General features: G+C 42.9%; 1 protein-coding gene across 1 annotated transcript in view; it reads left to right on the top strand.

The window, feature by feature from the left end:
- RANBP9 (RAN binding protein 9) overlaps positions 1-9682 on the top strand; it is a 177713-nt gene extending 168031 nt beyond the window's left edge. The window contains 4 exon segments of the mRNA XM_029590684.1: positions 134-255; positions 5536-5687; positions 6781-6892; positions 8471-9682. Of these exon segments, the coding sequence (XP_029446544.1) occupies positions 134-255; positions 5536-5687; positions 6781-6892; positions 8471-8601 (517 nt within the window). The 3' untranslated portion in view covers positions 8602-9682.
- The last annotated feature ends 7477 nt before the right edge of the window (positions 9683-17159 follow it).

Here is a 17159-nt window from a genome sequence, read left to right as displayed (position 1 = left end):
ACCAGTGGCTTGTCGTTCATGAAGCATGTTTTAATGTGTGTTAGATGGTAAACCTTTGGAAAAGTTTGACTTTACAAATTTGCCATTCATCTGGAAAGTAATGATGCTTTCATTTATTTCCCCCCTATCTCAGCAACGATGCAGAGATGGAAACCGATCATTACTCCAATGGCATTGCTGAAACCTCGTCTAATGGCTTTCTGAATGGTAGCGCCAAGCATGATGATGAAATGGAAGACTGTGACACAGAAATGGGTTTGCAGTGATATTTCTTAAATTTTATAATAAAGACGGGGGGAGCAAGGTTCCATTTCACTTGCATGCCGATAAAGCAGCAGTACCACTGCCTGCTCAAAATCTGACAACACTGGAATTTGTCTCCTCCTTCCCCTGGAAAGGTTTTCCAGCCAATATTTTCCTGCTCCTCCTCCTCCAAGAATTAGTAGTACAATATTTAGATTAATCTTAATGGATTCACATTAAATGTGGCCTCCTGCCCCTTCCTGCTTTATGAATTGTGAGCATCTATTGGCTAAGCAACAATGATGAGGAAAGACTCGAGCTGTAGCCTGAGCACAGGGCAAAATGGGAGGGAGAAGCATGCAGCTTCTGAGTGGGACTGACCAGAAAAGTGGGGGCTTTTAATAATTAAACACAAAGGATAAGACACATGCCCAAAACAACTTGTGGATGAAAGCTTTTTTTTGTTTTGTTTTTGCACCATTTTCGTTGAGCACGTCTCTGGGGAGGGCATTACTGTTTTCATATGATAACTGTCAAAATGTTAGATAATTATTCAAGCAAGTTAGTTTAGTTTTATTTGTAGGAGAAAAATGAAGGAAAAAAAAGCAAATATCTGGGATTTTGCATGTGCAAATTGTGATACTGTGAAGTTTGGATGTGTCGTCTATTTTATTTTATTTTTTTCCTCGTTGACTATTTACTTTGACTTCTGGGGTGTAATAGTTTTCAACAAGGTCCTATGGGCTCTCAAGATGGCGTGGTTGCACATTTACCATTTGAGCTTAAGCAAAATCTAGTAAACTTTTAGGTTGAAACTTTATGAAACCATTCTAAAACACTTGATTAGATATGCTTATGAGGTCTTGGTGATCCTTTTCCTTAGCTGAGGCTATATGTAGTGCACTAGTGGAAAATAGCCTGTCAAAAATGCCGGGCTGAAGAGGCTCAGTGATGTGCATAGTGGCAGAATGAAAGGTTGGTGTGGGTGTACATTTACATGCGTAAGGGTGATGGTGAATGTGAATGGTGTAACTCTGCTCAGCGGCAAGCAAACAGAATGCCTCTCCCATGTCTACTGTCGCCACCGCACTGTCTTCCATCTCTGGGAGTAGGGGTGAAATGGGCTTGTCATTATATGTGAAGGTGGGTGACTTTTTAATGAGTTCCGGACTGCGTCTCCTGGTGCCTGTGAGTTAGTGTGACTGACTGCAGAGTTTGTGCAACTGAGTAGCTTGGCGCTGTGTGTGTGTGTGTGTGTGTGTGCGTGCCGCAAGCGAGAGATGTGCGTGTGTCTGTACGGTGTGGGCTCTGTCTCTGTGAGTCTGGGTGTATGTGAGTGGGCAGGGTGTAGGTGCTGCCTACTATTGTATATCATTTTTAAACTGCTACTAGACACATAAAGCACTGTACAGATATAAGAGAAGGTCCCTGCTTCATGGAGCTTACAATGTAGTCAGGCAAACATACAGCACAAGTAAGAGTTTGTGAGAACTGTATTTTAATTGTAGAGAGAGACTTGGGATTTAAAAGCAGTTTCAAAAAGGTGAGTTTTTAAACAGGATTTGAATACAGCCAGAGAGAATGATGCATCAACCCAGTCTGTTCTGGGCATACAGCACAGCAAGGTGAAAAGAGCAGAGACTGGAGTTAGTGGTGGAAGAGAAGGGAGCAGATAAGATCAACTTGCCTGACATTGAGAGAGAGTTTATTATGAAAAATCAGTGTTTAATGGATGACAACCAGTGAAACCAATTTAACTGTGTCAGACCATGAGGGTTGCACCACACAGGAGCTAAATAGATATTAAGATGACCAACAAGGCCGAATCTTGGAGGACTCTGGTGGGTACAGAATGCCAACGTAAATGTTCATTCCCCATCTTGACCTGATGGAAAGTTCAACAAAGTAGGATCTGAACCAGTTCAAAGCACCCAAGATCCGAGCGCACCGTTTAACACGCAATTGGCTGCGCGTTTCCCACCAGCGTCTCTTACCCCTAATACTGTAAGGGGTAGTAGTGCGTGGAAAATGCGTGGCCAACCCCCCCCCCCCCAAAACTAATAGCTCTCATCACATGCAAATGCATGTTGATGAGCCTATTAGTCGACCAGGATACTGAAATTAAAATGTGCGGCCAAGCCACAGGCTGGCATTAAATTCTAAGCGACCCGGAAAAGTGTACAGAAAAGCAGAAAAACCTGCTTTTCTGTACACCTTCCAACTTAATATCATAGCGATATTAAGTCAGAGGAACTTAAATTAAAAAAAAAATCTAACCCACCAGTAAGCGAGCTAGAAACATGGACGCTCGATTTTGCCAGCGTCCATTTTCCTAACCCGTTGCTGTCAGCGGGTTCGAAAACAGACGCCGGTAAAATTGAGGGTCGGTTGTTGGAGCCACTGACAGCCGCCGCTTCCACTAATGAGGAGGCGCTAGGGATGCGCTATTGTCCTTAGCGCCTCCTTATTAGCGCGACCCCTCATTTAAATAGAGAATTGCATACCCAGGAGAGTACCCAGGAGAGTGGGTGCTTAACACGGAGCACCAGCTCTCCTGAACTTTATACTGAATCGGCCTGGTGAAGGAAAACTTCAGCTGCTAGTTATAAAGATGGGTGGCAATTTGAAAGTGTGTATGTATGACACACATTGTTTGCAGTGCTCATCAGCAAAACATTGTCACTTTTTAAAAATTGTTTTTATTTTAGGAGAAAATGGCATTGTATTGTAAAACATTTGACTAGCTAGAGAGCAATGGAGAACCATATTTTCATAGATTAGATTTCAGTTGAGCAAGAGAGAGGATTTAAGAGCTGCTAAAATCACAGAATCCCAGAAAAACAAGTGTATAACCTGCTCAAACAAGAATGAATATTGAAAATTGCTACACTATAAGAACTGGAAGTCTCTTCAGATATTTAAAAACAGATTACTGGATTGTACCAGTATAGTACTTGTTTACACATACACACAATCTGCTCCCTCTCTCTCATACACACACACATACATGTTTGATGATATTCCTCAAAACAATACAATCAAATATAAATCAATCAGAATGGTAAAACCATACTAAAAATATACATTTTAAAACAGCTGTGAATAGAATATTCAATAATTAGCAGCTCCTGTACAAATTTTTTAAAAATGTCCTAAATATTGATAAAATATTCAAAACAGCAGATGTCTAACACCCAGTAATTAAAACTAAGGATTTTAAAAATCCCCTGCTCTCCATACCTGTCGCCCTGAGATTGTTGTGAACAGGAAATACACACAGACAAACAAAATATGCTCTCTCAGTCTCACACACACATACACGTTTAATGAGAATCAAATGGAGCTTTTGTGTGTGTGAGATAGAAACACACTTTTCCTTCGTGTCTCTCTCACATATACACGCTTCCTCTGTATCTCTCACACGATTCCTGTCTCACTCAGGCACACACACATACTTCCTCTTTCTCATACCCACCCCCGCACACAGGCACCCCCTCATACGCACACATACCCACACAGGCTCTCACACATGTGTACACACAAACAGGCTCTCTCATTCACACTAGCTCACGCACATCATGGTCTCCTGTTGTCTTCAGGCCGTGGCAGGATGAGCTCCAGCACAGTCCGAGGGTCTCCTGCTATCTTTGGGCCGTATGACCCACCAAGCTTCCTGCTTGGAGGGGAGGGAGCAGAAGCTGTGCGAGGGCAGGCATGCATGCACTCCCATGCACAGCTTCCGCTCCCTCCACCCTCCAAGCAGGACGACCGGTGGGCCATACAGCAGCAGGAAAGGTCGCGGCTGGTTAGGCTCCACTGGCAGCCTGCGGCCTTCCCCGGGTGTGCTGCTCCAGGCCTGTTCTGTTCGGCCCTCAGGGCTTGGGCTCCCTACCAGCCTGCTGCTCCTGGCTGGAATGTTTCTTCTTTCTGGTTGCAGAGTCGCTGGCACCCCTCTCCTTGTCACCTGGGGTGGACTGCCCTCCTCACCCCCCCCCCCCTTAGCATGGCTTTGGTGAGAGGAGCTGGGGGGATATAAGAGGGTATCGGCTGGAGGGGTGAATGTTGAAGAGTTTATGCTCAAGGAGAGGGTGGGGACTGAAGGAGAAGGTTGAGATCAATGGGAGTAGGGTGCGAATGGGGAGAGTGTTGGTGGAGGATCACACTCCTGTTGATTTGGTCGTCCTCTGGGATCATGTGAATTTTCAAATGCTAAAATGGGGTCACATTGGCTAAAGGTTTGGGAAGCCCTGATCTATGGGGTAGAAAGGGCTTTAGGGATATTTTTGCTCTTGATAGAGGCATCACAATAAATGGTAGGCCGATGCTTTCTTTTACAAAATGTATGTGAAAGGTGTATCTGAGGTAATAGACAGCATTACACTGCCTGCCACATAAATATTAGACTGTGTAGACCATGTCAATATCAAATCACCTTCTTGAGTGAAGATTCCTTTCTATTTTTCTTTAAAGTTGTGGGAGGCCAAAGGACCACCTGAGAATGAACAAATAAGAAGTGTGAGGATCCTAATGAAGCAGCTGGCTGCCAGAAATTCATTTAGCTTTTGGTTTCAGCGTTTGATCATATGAAAGCTGCTTCTAATATTTATTACTGGTGCAGGAGACTGAGAATGTGCAGAGGAATGTGTGAAATTTCGTCATTTTAAACTACATACAGTTAGCTAGAACCTCAGCACCTTGCTTGTGGCTGGCAGCTGAGTTTGACAGTCTTAAAGTTTGATGGGTAAATACAGCATGCAAAATATTAGAGGCCAGACTGGAAAAACATTTGTGTCTTAGGAAGGAGGTCAAGCTACTTAGATGTTCCTTATGTCTTATATGGAGCTGTGAGTAAATGATTTAAATTGTTTAAATAGTTCGATTTTTGTGCTTGCCAGGAATTTAGTAACCAGTGAAGAGATTTTAAGAAATGGAAGGTGGGGAGAGGCAGTATCTTAAAAACAACAACAAAAAAAAACAACCCCTAAAACAACAAGCAAAAAAAAAAAATCTTAGTACACTCACTCCAGAAATCCATTCTGGAATCTCATGGATTTAACAGCCGATATTTATCTCCGTCCCATCAGGGCACCTGATGTAGGATTATGTCCATTGAGTGCAAGTGATTTCTTGTTTGGGGGGGGGGGGGGGGGGGAGCTAGAGGGCTCCTCCTCCTTAGTCCCCTCAACCTCCCTGTACCTGGAAACCTTAAGCTGCTGTGGTGATAGGGACTGCCTGCACTTTTACTTATGGTCGACGCTATGTTGTTATGACCTCTCTCCCTCATTCCTGCAGAAGTGGATTCAGGACAACTGAGGCGTCAGCTCTGTGGAGGTAGCCAGGCGGCCATGGAAAGAATGATCCATTTTGGTAGAGAGCTGCAGGCCATGAGTGAGCAGCTACGAAGAGAATGTGGCAAAAACACATGCAACAAAAAAATGCTGAAGGTATGTCGCCGCTGGCACTTGCACACGTGGCTGTTTTTACAAGCATTTTCTTAATGCAGTTGTTTGGTTCCTTATTTGGTTACATTTTACTTTTGAAATATGCTGCCCCCGATGGGTCTGTGAGCTTGGCTTTGCCATTCTGATTTGTATTGCACTTACATTTTTTGGATATTTGGATTTCAGATTTCATTTTCTTGTACGTGCTTTGATTCTGGAGAGAGGCAGTTTATAAATGTTTTAAATTGTAGCCCAGCTGAGTACTGGGATATAAGGAGGTGCGCTGTGCTGTGGCTGTCTGGAGACCGAGTTTAGTTATGGACTTGAGCAGCAGAGAGAATACTCCTCCGGGAGTTGTGCTCTCGTTGGCTGCATAGTCCTTGCCTGGGGGAGGGTCTTTACTGGGCTTACGAAATGCCGTGAAAGCAGGAAGTATCTGAAACGAGAACCAAGCCAGTCCATGCTGCGTATGCCCCCTTCCCCTCTCCGCCTTGGTGGAGATTTGTATGTCAGAATCAGGGGAGTCGTTTCAGCCTCTTTCAGTGCCTCGTCACACATTGACGCAGCTAGCTTGCTTGACTGTGGTCTTAGAAAACGCATTCTGTCTTATATGTTGGGTCATTAGCATTTTAGGTTAAGTGCAACTTTGTTGTTGAGCAGTGTGACCCCCATGGCTGGGTGGGCATTTCTTGCTAGGGAAGATGCACCTGGGAGATCACCATAGCTTGGCCTTTGTATGAGTTGGTCAGTCTGGAGATGCCTCTTAGTTTTAGGAGCTTTAGCACAGGCTGTCAGTGAGCTAACCCAGGGTGAAAGGTGAGGTATGGTCCTGCACAGCGGAAACAAAATATCACTGAGATGAGTCATGGCCCCATTTATTTTGGCGGTTTCTCCTGTGTTATGTTTGTTCAACATGTCCACCACATCATCATCTGGTCAACTGTGAGGTCTAAGTTTTTTTCATCTTGAAATGACCCAAATAGGAAAAGTGAGTTATGCTTTAGAAATTGTTGCAATTAACTGTTTTTTGTTAACCAACTATGTGCTGCCATTACAGTGACTGATTTGTAAACTATGTGTTTCTCCCTAACCCCAGGATGCATTTAGTTTACTGGCATATTCTGATCCTTGGAACAGTCCTGTTGGTTTCCAGCTCGACCCGATACAGAGAGAACCCGTGTGCTCTGCTCTTAATAGTGCAATACTAGGTGAGGCTGCATGGTGGGGTTTTCACATTCAGTCTAGCCAAATAGAAGATGTTGTTTTCTTAACAGGGTCTCCTCAATAATGAACTCTTTGTGAGATTGGAGAGGAGGCCCAGAATAGTTTGTTTTCACTACTAATCGAACTAGGTTGATGAATATTGTAGCTATAAAGAATTTCTGTGTTTCAGTTACAAGACATTGTAAATCAAGTAAATGGAACAAATCAGATTACAACAGAATTAAATAACATTTTCTTATCAAGAGATTTTTTTTTTTTTTTAAGAAACTCTAGTTTATAAGTGCAGGTGGGCACTGAACAGGAATTCTTAAATTTGCTAAAATCTGCATTCCTGTGCCAGTAGGTTCTAGGCTAACCGGTGCGCTGTGTGAAAATTGAACTCTGCGCACCCCCCCCCCCCCCACACACACACACACATTTCACCCCGTGAAAAATATCAGCTTCCCTCACCATAGTCTCCATTCTCACTCTTAACTTCCATTTCTGCCCCCTTCCTTGCTCTTACTTTCTATTCCTGCCTCTCATCTTCCATCTTCCCCTCCGCCAGTGGAGTGAAGAAGAGTTGCTGCCAGGTGCCACTCCGTCCCCCCCCAGCATGAGAGCAGTACTGGGGGCCCAGCCCTACGAAAAGCTGCTTCCTGCTGCCATGCAGCCCACTGAACCTCGCCGGAGGAAGAGATGCCAGCGACGGGAATTCTGAAAGGCTGGGCCTCAGGGCTTCTTTCCTGTCAGTGGGCGAGGGGGTGGCAGCGGCATTATGGCCCTGTGGGGCCACAGGGGAAAAGGGGATCCTTGGCAGCATCTCTTCTTCAGCCCAGGGGTGGTGGGAGATGGCAGCAGCAGCCTTTCTTACAGCCTCGTGGGCCTTATCGGAAGAGGGTCCATGGCTCTTCAGCCCAGTGGCCACCTATGGAAGGGGGGTGCTGGAGTCCCGTAGAACTTGGTGCCCTTTGCCTGTGTCTCTCTTTCCTATGGTTATGTGATTTTGCTCCCTGTTTGAGCAGACTAGTATTCCATCAAGTCCTAGTATCCTTTTGGGAACAGAATCCTGGGCTTAATGGACCTTTGGTCTGATCAAGTATGGGCAAATCATTTGTTCTTATGTTCAAGACAGCATTACTAATGCCTCCTTGTTGGACTTTGTTTAGTATGGATTTGTTCTGCAGATTACATATTATGATATGCGTTGTATCTGTAGATTTTAAAGAAAATCTTCAATTCCAGGAATCCATCATATAAAGTCGTCTACCATTTTGATTTTTAATGCTGTGTTTTCAGCATGATTAGGAGTACGTAGTGTGTGTCAAACTCCTGTTCTCCCTTTTCCCCTCCAACATCCTAGTGGTGTTTTCTAGCTCAGCATCTCTCCAGAACCCCAGCTCTATCATCTTTATAAGTTAATGTCCATAGCAGTCAGTGAGACAAATATGACAGTTTTAGCAAAGGATCTTTTTTTTTTCTGGTTTTATTGTCCCTGCTTTCAGAATACAATAATCATTCTGCTTTTTTAAGCCATGATGCTTCATAACCTATTGTGGATTTCCCTTCTTCCCCCTCCCCAGAGACCCACAATCTGCCAAAGCAACCTCCCCTCGCCCTGGCAATGGGGCAGGCCACGCAATGTCTAGGACTCATGGCCCGGTCAGGAGTTGGCTCCTGTGCATTCGCCACCGTGGAAGACTATCTGCACTAACTATGCATGGAGGGAGAGCGCAACAGAGGGCACGTGTCCAGCACCGAGCCAGAACTGGGAAATCATCTCTGCTGATTTAGAATTTGGATTTTTATTTTAATGATTAGTTATGTACTGGGGACAGGTCTCTTCTGTCACTTTATGGCTGTTTCCTAGTTTACAGCATGATGAACATGGTTTATTTTCTTTCCCTTTTTTTTTCTTCTTTTTTTTTTTTTTTTTAATTCTCCCAGTGTTAGGAAGAATTTGCTTTCCCATTTTCAGCCTCTTAAAGACAACCAAGAGACACAACTGTGTTTTGATCTAGCAGCACACAGAGTAATAGATCTTATTATTTCACACATTTCAAATTTGACATTGAAAGTTCAGTAACCTGAATATTAGGAGCCATTTTCCCTTTCAACATAATTAGGGTAAGTCAGATTTGGAAAGAAATAGCCAAAATGAACCAAATAATTTTAATAGTGCAAAAAAACAAAACGAAAATACCCCATCCCCTCCCTTCTTTTGTGAAGGGAAGAGGATGTAGGAGTTGTGTGTATGTGTTTTTAGCATGTGCGTGAGGTAAGCTTCTAAGCTGGACAAGTTCCCATTCTCCCATTTAGCACACTAGTCATTCTGTACCGTGCAACATGCGTGAACATCTTGACTGTTTGCAAAGCATAGTGCTGTTGGGAGGAATCCATCTTTTTCTAAATGTGTTCTGTAAAACTTGAAATACTCAGGAGCTGAGTGAACCTGTTCGTTGCTACTTACAATCCTCCTCACCCCACAGCCTGTCGATCCCAGTAGATATGTTTTAACATGGTCTTTTCAATTTTGTTTCCTGTTTAACTGCAGACAGACTTCTGTCATAGACTCACCAGTTTAACTGTTGTATTATAACAGTATTACATGTCAACACAATGTGTGGTTATGACCTTTATTTATATACAAGAACCAAATATTTAGTCAGTTTACAGTGTCTTAATTTAATCTTTGTACACCTTGCATTTTTAAAAGTGCTTCCATGAGCACTTGATTGCAATAAAAATGTAATGATACCATAATTAACCAGCCATTAAAGATTTACTTCTAGAGATACAAGAAACTTGTGACTCTTTTAAGATTGCTTTCCATGTTACTGTATGATCAGCCTTCCTGTGGGGAAAAAGTGGAAGTAAGAGAAGTTAAATATTCAAGGGCACTATGTCCTGTATTTAAAAAAACAAAACAAAACACCACAATTTCCTACCTCTTTAAGAAATAATTCCTTATCCTACTAGAACTCTCCAGACCCATGGATTTAGGTCACTGTGCCAGCAGATAGATAAAGAACACAACTTTTCCAGTAACATCATCACTGGTATTATCAATAGTACAGCACAGACATTAGCCAAGATTTTCTGTCTCCAGCAGATGGTAGGAAAAGTGCTGGATTATGCAGCAGGGTTTTTGACTCCTGGGACTGGGCCTTTGTTCTACCCTTGGTTGAGAAGGACATAGTGCCACTCCTAGGACATCAGTCTTGGGGCTGAATCCCCTGGTAGAGCAAGCTCTTAAGCTCCCAAGGTGGCATATTTCTTTGTGCTTGTGTCTCTTGGAGCAGGCTGTGTTTTGTGCTTCCAGGGTGTTTCCCGGTTGAGTGAATTCTAGGAGGGCTCCCTAGTGCCTTTGGGTTCTTGTTCAGCCCTGAGTATTGAAAGGGATAAGAGAGAACTTCCCAATGAATTCCTCTATCCTTTTATTTTTGGTTCATCCCCTTCCCCCTCCCTCTATACTACCTCTGGCCTTCCCTCTAAGAGTGCTTCTCAGTCGGTGGATTAAAGTTTCAGCTTTAAGCAAAATCTAAGAGAAGCTTGAGCGTGACTGAGCATCCTTGTGACTTTTCAGGCTGAGGCACCTCTGGCACTGAGAGGTGTAGCAGCTGGGTTTTTTCTAGGTTGATCTAAGTGAGAAGCTCTGGTGGGTGGAATCGCCCGGGGGGTGAGGAGGTCTGCTGCATCTTGGGTGCTGCCAAGCAAAGGTAGAACTGCCCAGGCTCTGCAGCAGTTTTTCTTCACCAGGCAGCGAAGAGGGGGTTTACAGAGTCCTAGCTGAAAGGGGTCAGTGTATATCTAGCGCTTCAGGCTCCTACTGTTCCACCTTTAATGCAGCCTCTGTAGCAGTTCTAGTTTCATTTTCTTCCATGCATGAGAAATTGCTTGTTAGAAAGGAGCTGCTTCTGCAGCCGTGGGGGATTATTTTCTGGTGGGAACAGCTGCTATTTTTTGGGGGGGGGGGGGGTGTTCTCATCAGAAGCTGCTGTCTAAGGTGAATGGGTCCTCAGGCATCTGTGAGGGAAGGGGCACCAGAAGCTGCTGGGACATCATCCTTTCAGTCCCAGGATAATTCTGTGAAATTGCTCAGGATAGTGCAACAGGTACACTGGTGGGGGTGGGGACTCTGTGGTTCCTCGGCAAGCAAGGGACCAGGGACCACAGAGTCCCCACCTCTAAAAGCACAGTGTACATGTTGCATCATCCTGACCTCCACCAGTACAAGCAGTATGTCTTCTCAGGGCAGCTCATCCCCCACGCTCCCTGGGCTATCTAGGATTTGACTCAGGAATTCACCTCCTCTGCTCAGGTTCCCCTCTGGGTTCAGTGGAGGGAACTGGAGGAGACAGATGCTGAATCTATTAGAATCCTTTGAGGGGGGGGAGGGGCTATCTTTGGAAGGAGAGGACTCTTCTGTGATTAGGTTATTTAGGAAAGAGGATCTCACTGCTCACATGGTTTCCTCCCTCCCCATGGCAAATTCCAAGGTTGAATATGTTCCTGACAGAGAAGACTATCTAAGGCTTTTCCTCTTCACAAGACACTTAGGTGCAAGTTGTTAAAGGAATTGGAATCACTTGAAGGAGGCACTTGGTGAAAACAAAATGAAGAGCAAGCTTTATCCATTGCTAATACAGAAAAGGTTTGTTTTATATTGTGACTGTTGATGTCTTGGTATTGATGAGCCACAAGACAATCATTCCTGTGGAAGGCCAAACAGCCTTGAAAGATACTCTGGATAGAAAGATTGGATCCCTTCTTAAACAGGCATTATCCTCTATGGCCATCTGCCCCTTGGCTGGAGTTACAGAAATTTGAAGTAAGAAAAACGTAGTTCGAAATAGCAGTGGATGAAAAATAACTGTCCAAGATAAAGTGGCTTTTAAGTCATTTTTAAGAGACTATCAGGCCGATACAGTCTGCTCCCGCACTGTATCGGCATTTTTCCTTACCCCTTATTCAGTAAGGGGCCAAAAACATGCGTCCAATCCGCCGAACCTAATAGCGCCCGCAACATGCAAATGCTTGTTGATGGCCCTATAAGGTATTCCCACGCGATTCAGAAAGTAAAATGTGCAGCCAAGCCGCACATTTTACTTTCAGAAATTAGCGCCTACCCAAAGGTAGGCGCTAATTTCTTCGGGCACCGGGAAAGTGCACAGAAAAGCAGTAAAAACTGCTTTTCTGTGCACCCTTCGACTTAACATCATGGCGATATTAAGTCGGAGGTCCCGAAACTTTCCAAAAGTAAAAAAAACATTTGAAGTCGGCCGGCGCTGTCGGGTCGAAAACTGGATGCTCAATTTTGCCGGCGTCCGGTTTCCGAGCCCGTGGTTGTCAGCGGGCTCGAGAACCGAAGCCGGCAAAATTGAGCGTCGGCTGTCAAACCCGCTGACAGCCGCCGCTCCAGTTCAAAAGGAGGCGCTAGTGTCCCTAGCGCCTCCTTTTGCCCGTTTTTACCGCCAGGCCTCATTTAAATACAGAATCGAGCGCACAGGAGAGTGCGCGCACAGGCCTGTGTGATAGTGGTGCAGACAGCACAAAAGGATTATTTTGCTTATAGAATAGAGAAAACAGAATTTGGCAACTATTATAAATTGTTGCTAGCAAGAATGTGAGGTCACTTGAAGTACATAAACATTTTGCCACATATTTTAAGGAGAAAATTTAAAATATTAAGGAACAGATTCCAGAGGGAAGGAGGCATAAAGCTACATCAGTCCATGCAATTAGAAGTAGAAGGGAGAAAGTTGGATACTCCCTTCTACTAGTAGTGGAAAGGGAGGGAGTAATGAGTGAGTTTAGGTTGTTAATGGAAGAAGAGGTAGAATATATTCTTACAAAGGTAAATTGTGTTGGGTCAGTATGGGAGCTTTGTCCACCCCACCATGATTTTTAAGACAGATGAAACGAGAATTGGTTGGTTGGAATAATCAGATTATAAATGCATGAAGGGTAAGTTGTAAGATATATTAAAGCTTTGCTGAGAGAACCTCAATTAGATTCAGTTTGAATAAATACAGACAAGTTGCAAACATGTCATTTTTGTTAGTTAATTGAACAAATAGTAACCGATCAATTGTTTGAGATTCTGGAATAGTTACAATATCTGAATGATAGTCTGACTTTGGGCTCCTTTTAGCACAGAAAACTTAATGATAGCTCTTATGGATAATGCAGTTTGTTGAATGGGAGAACCAGTTTAGTAGTTAGACATTACAGCCATTTTTCATACACTGGATTTGACATTGTTATACCAGCTGATTGATACTGGAATTGCAGGTTCTGCATTAAGATGGTTGACTTTTTTTTTTTTAAGGGAAGGGAGCAACAGATAGTGATAGATTCCTTCTCTTCTGTTTTTTTTGAACAAAATTGTGGGGTTCCACAGGGATCAATTTTGTCTCCTGTATTTTGTATATTTGAGACGTCAAAGATCTAGGTGTCATAGTTGATAATACATTGAAATTGCCAGCTCAGTGTGCTCTGGCAGTCAAAAAAGCAAACAATGCTAGGAATTATTAGGAAGGGAATGGCAAAACGGATGTCATAATGCCTCAGTTTCGCTCCATGGTGAGACTGCACCTTTTTCTTGTCGCCGCATCTCAAAAAAGGTATAGTTGCACTGGAGAAAGCTCAGAGCAGGGTGACCAAAATGATAAAGGGGATGGAAAGGCTCCCTCTATCAGAAAAGGCTAAAGCGGTTAGCGCTGTTCAGCTTGGAGAACAGATAGCTGCGGGGGGGGGGGATATGATACAGGTCTACAAAATCATGAAAGGACTTGAATGGATAAATGTGAATCGGTTATTTACTCTTTCAGGTAATACAAGGACTAGGGGACATGCCATGAAGTTAGCAAGTAGCTCATTTAATATAAATTGAAGAAAATTCTTTCACTCAACACAAGCTATGGAATTCGTGACCAGAGGATGTGGGTACTGCAATTAGTGGAGCTGGGTTTAAATAAGGTGTGGATAAATTCCTAGAGCATAAGTCTATAAACTGCTATTAATGAATAAGTAATAGTTACTTGAGATCTATTTAATGTTTGGGTACTTGCCCGGTACTTGTGACTTGGATTGGCCACTGTTGTAAATAGGCTGTTGGGCTTGATGGACCCTTGGTCTGACCCAGTATGGCATATCTTATGTTCCAACTCCATTTTGTTTTATTGCTGGGCCCTCAAAATGTTTTGCTTGCTGGGATGGGATGTCCTGCAGCAGTGATCTCCACTTTAAGTCTCATAAATGCTTGACTTATGTGAGGATATAGCGCCTTTTTGAGGTCTGTAGTGTATAAAACTGCTTGCTGAACTGTCCCACTAAGCTTGTGTGCCAATTTGTGACAGTATATGCAGCTCAGGGTATTGACTAAGTCAGCAGAAAGTGAAGGACAAGGGAATGGCCCACATACAATATATATGTAGTCTTTATGGAAAGTAACTACAAAAGAAAGTGCAGACCTTGATAAGAGATGATCAGTCTTACTACAAGCCGTGGGAAGATAGTACAGAAGGAGATGAACCATTTGCACACGAAAGAGAGAATAAATATTTGTTTGGGTGCAGGTGGTCTAGGGAAAGGAAGTCAGGCCAAAGTGATGCATTTAGAAATGATCAATACTTGACAAAGGAACCCAGGAAAAAAAATATATAAGCCTTGTAAGTTTGGTACATAGGCAAGGAGGGATCTTGTGCATTCTTCCTTACCAGATGCTTATATTGTGATTGGCCAAACATTTATTTACCTTAAAAAAAAAAAAAAAAAAAAAAAAAAAAAAAAAAAATTTTGCTAAATTTTCCTCTGAGTCTCATGCCTGATATATTGTGGCAAAAAACACAGTAGTAAGCCCCAGTCTCTCACCTTGGTGGGTGGACAGCTTAACATTTTTGAAAGAGGGTTTGGAGAAGGGGGATATAACCCCATCTCACCTAAAGGTCAAGTTTAATAGCCTCCCTTCCCCGTCTGCTAGTCTCAAACTTTAAAACCCACTGATCTGCCTAGATTGTTTTGTTTTACTATTTACATGTCGTACATAGAAGTAAAGTTATGCGGTGGGACACCAGCACATGCCAGTGTGCATAAGTATTTATGCACTAATTTTATGGTTAAATCCCGGAATGCCCATACCCCAGCCTCTTTTGTTAAACATATCATTTATGCACACAGTGGCAGGAACGTGCGTAGCCAGCTGGCTTTTAAAATCTGCTCGGCACTCGCCTGAAATACCTGCGTATCCCTTAATTTTGGCAGGCATTGGGATTTCAAAATTCACCTTTAAATTTTCATTCTAAAGCAGATGCAGCCTTTGGGACAGGTTTTCTTAAGGCAACTCTGTCTTCTTCCTACCCACATTAAAGAGAAGCTTGGGCACTTCTTGTACATCTGGAATGATTGAGCAGCATGATGAGAGGTGGCATTTAGTCTTATATGTTGATTTTCTTTCCTTGAATCCTAGTAGACCAGTCCAGGACTCACCTGGAACGTCAGTGTTTGCAGTTTTCACTTGTCTCTACTCAAGAGCTTTGGGTTTCACAGAAAGTCATGCTCATTACCTCTCCTCCTTAAGGAGAGCCTGAGGCTTATTTGAATCTTACTTTTTTCTTTGTTTGTTTCCCCTTCTATCCTGCTGGACTACAGAGAGAGGGATTTCTTGGAGGATTCTCTACGGTTATAACTTTTATTCAAAAATGTGTTATGACTTTATAGGGAATTTTTTCTTATATGTTGCTTTGTTGTAAAGATATACTGGCTAGTGTCTGTGCTGTACCTCGGGCAGCATCAACCTGGTGCAGCAGGAAATGATCCTATAGCAAGGACCTACTCTCCAGGTGGTGCATTGTTTTCTCGCACCAAGGATGTGTCTCCCAGGAGGGAAGGGTTAGGTTGGCAGTCAAAGGTGGTGATTTGATTATTAGGAATGTAGACAGCTGGTGGGCTGGTCCTGCAAGAGACTTAAATGCACAATCAAATCTTTGAGTAGAAATCCCTTGTGTTGGGGAAGAGTATAGTAATAGACATATACCACTGGCCAAAATAATGATACAAACAGTGAAATACTAAAAGAAATTAGGAAAGCTAACCAAATTGGTAGTGCAGTAATAATGGGAGATTTCAATTATCCCAATATTGACTAGGCAAGTGAAACAGGACATGCTAGAGAAAGTGAGTTCCTGGATGGAATAAATGACAGTTTTATGGGGCAATTGGTTCAGGAACTGAGAGAAGGGGAGCAATTTTAGATCTAATTCTCATTGGAGTGCAGGATTTGGTGAGAGGTAATGGTGGTGGGGGCTGCTTGGCAGTAGTGATCATAATATGATCAAATTTGAATTAATGATTGGATGAGGGACAGTATGTAAATCCATGGCTCTAGCACTAAACTTTAAAAAGGGAAACTCTGGTAAAATGAGAAAAAGTTAATAAAAAAAAAAAAGCACAGCTACAAAGGTTAAGAGTATGCAACAGGCGTAAACATTGTTAAAAATAAAATTTAAAAAAAAGACCATCTTAGAAGTGCAGTCCACATGTATTCCACGCAGTAAGAAAGGTGGAAGGAAGGTCAAACGATTGCCAACATGGCTAAAAAAAATGAGGTGAAAAAGGCTATTCATTCAAAAATTGGAAGAAGGATCCATCAGAAGCAAATAGGATAAAGCATAAGCATTGGCAAGTTAAATGTAAGACATTGATATGACAGGCTAAAACAGAATTTGAAAAGAAGTTGTCCATAGAGGCAAAAACTCAGAAACCTTTTAAAATATGTCTGAAGTAGAAAGCCTGCAAGAGAGTCTTTTGAGGCATTAGATGATTGAGGGGTTAAAGGAGCACTTAGGAAAGATAAGGCCATCTTGGAAAGACTAAACAAATTCTTTGCTTCAGTGTTTACTGAAGAGGATGTTGGGGGGGATAAACATTTGGAGACTCTTTTCAAGGGTGATGATTCAGATGAACTGAACCAAATCACGGTAAAGGTGAGGTAGGCCAGATTGATAAACTGAAGAGTAGTGAATCACCTGGACCAGATGGTATACACCTCAGGGTTCTGAAAGAACTAAAAAATTAAATTTCAGACTTCTTTCAATTAATTTGTAACATATCATTAAAATCATCCATTGACCTGAAGACTGGAAGGTGGCAAATGTAACCCCGATATTTAAAAAGGGCTCTGGGGTGATCCGGGAAACTATAGACCAGTGAGCCTGACTTCAGTGCTAGGAATAATCATGGAAACTGTTATAAAGAATAAAATCACAAAAT

Source organism: Rhinatrema bivittatum, chromosome 2, assembly GCF_901001135.1.
Source record: "Rhinatrema bivittatum chromosome 2, aRhiBiv1.1, whole genome shotgun sequence".
NCBI lineage: Eukaryota > Metazoa > Chordata > Amphibia > Gymnophiona > Rhinatrematidae > Rhinatrema > Rhinatrema bivittatum.
The sequence above is the reverse complement of the archived record's forward strand: the minus strand, read 5'-3'. Positions and strand labels throughout refer to the sequence as shown.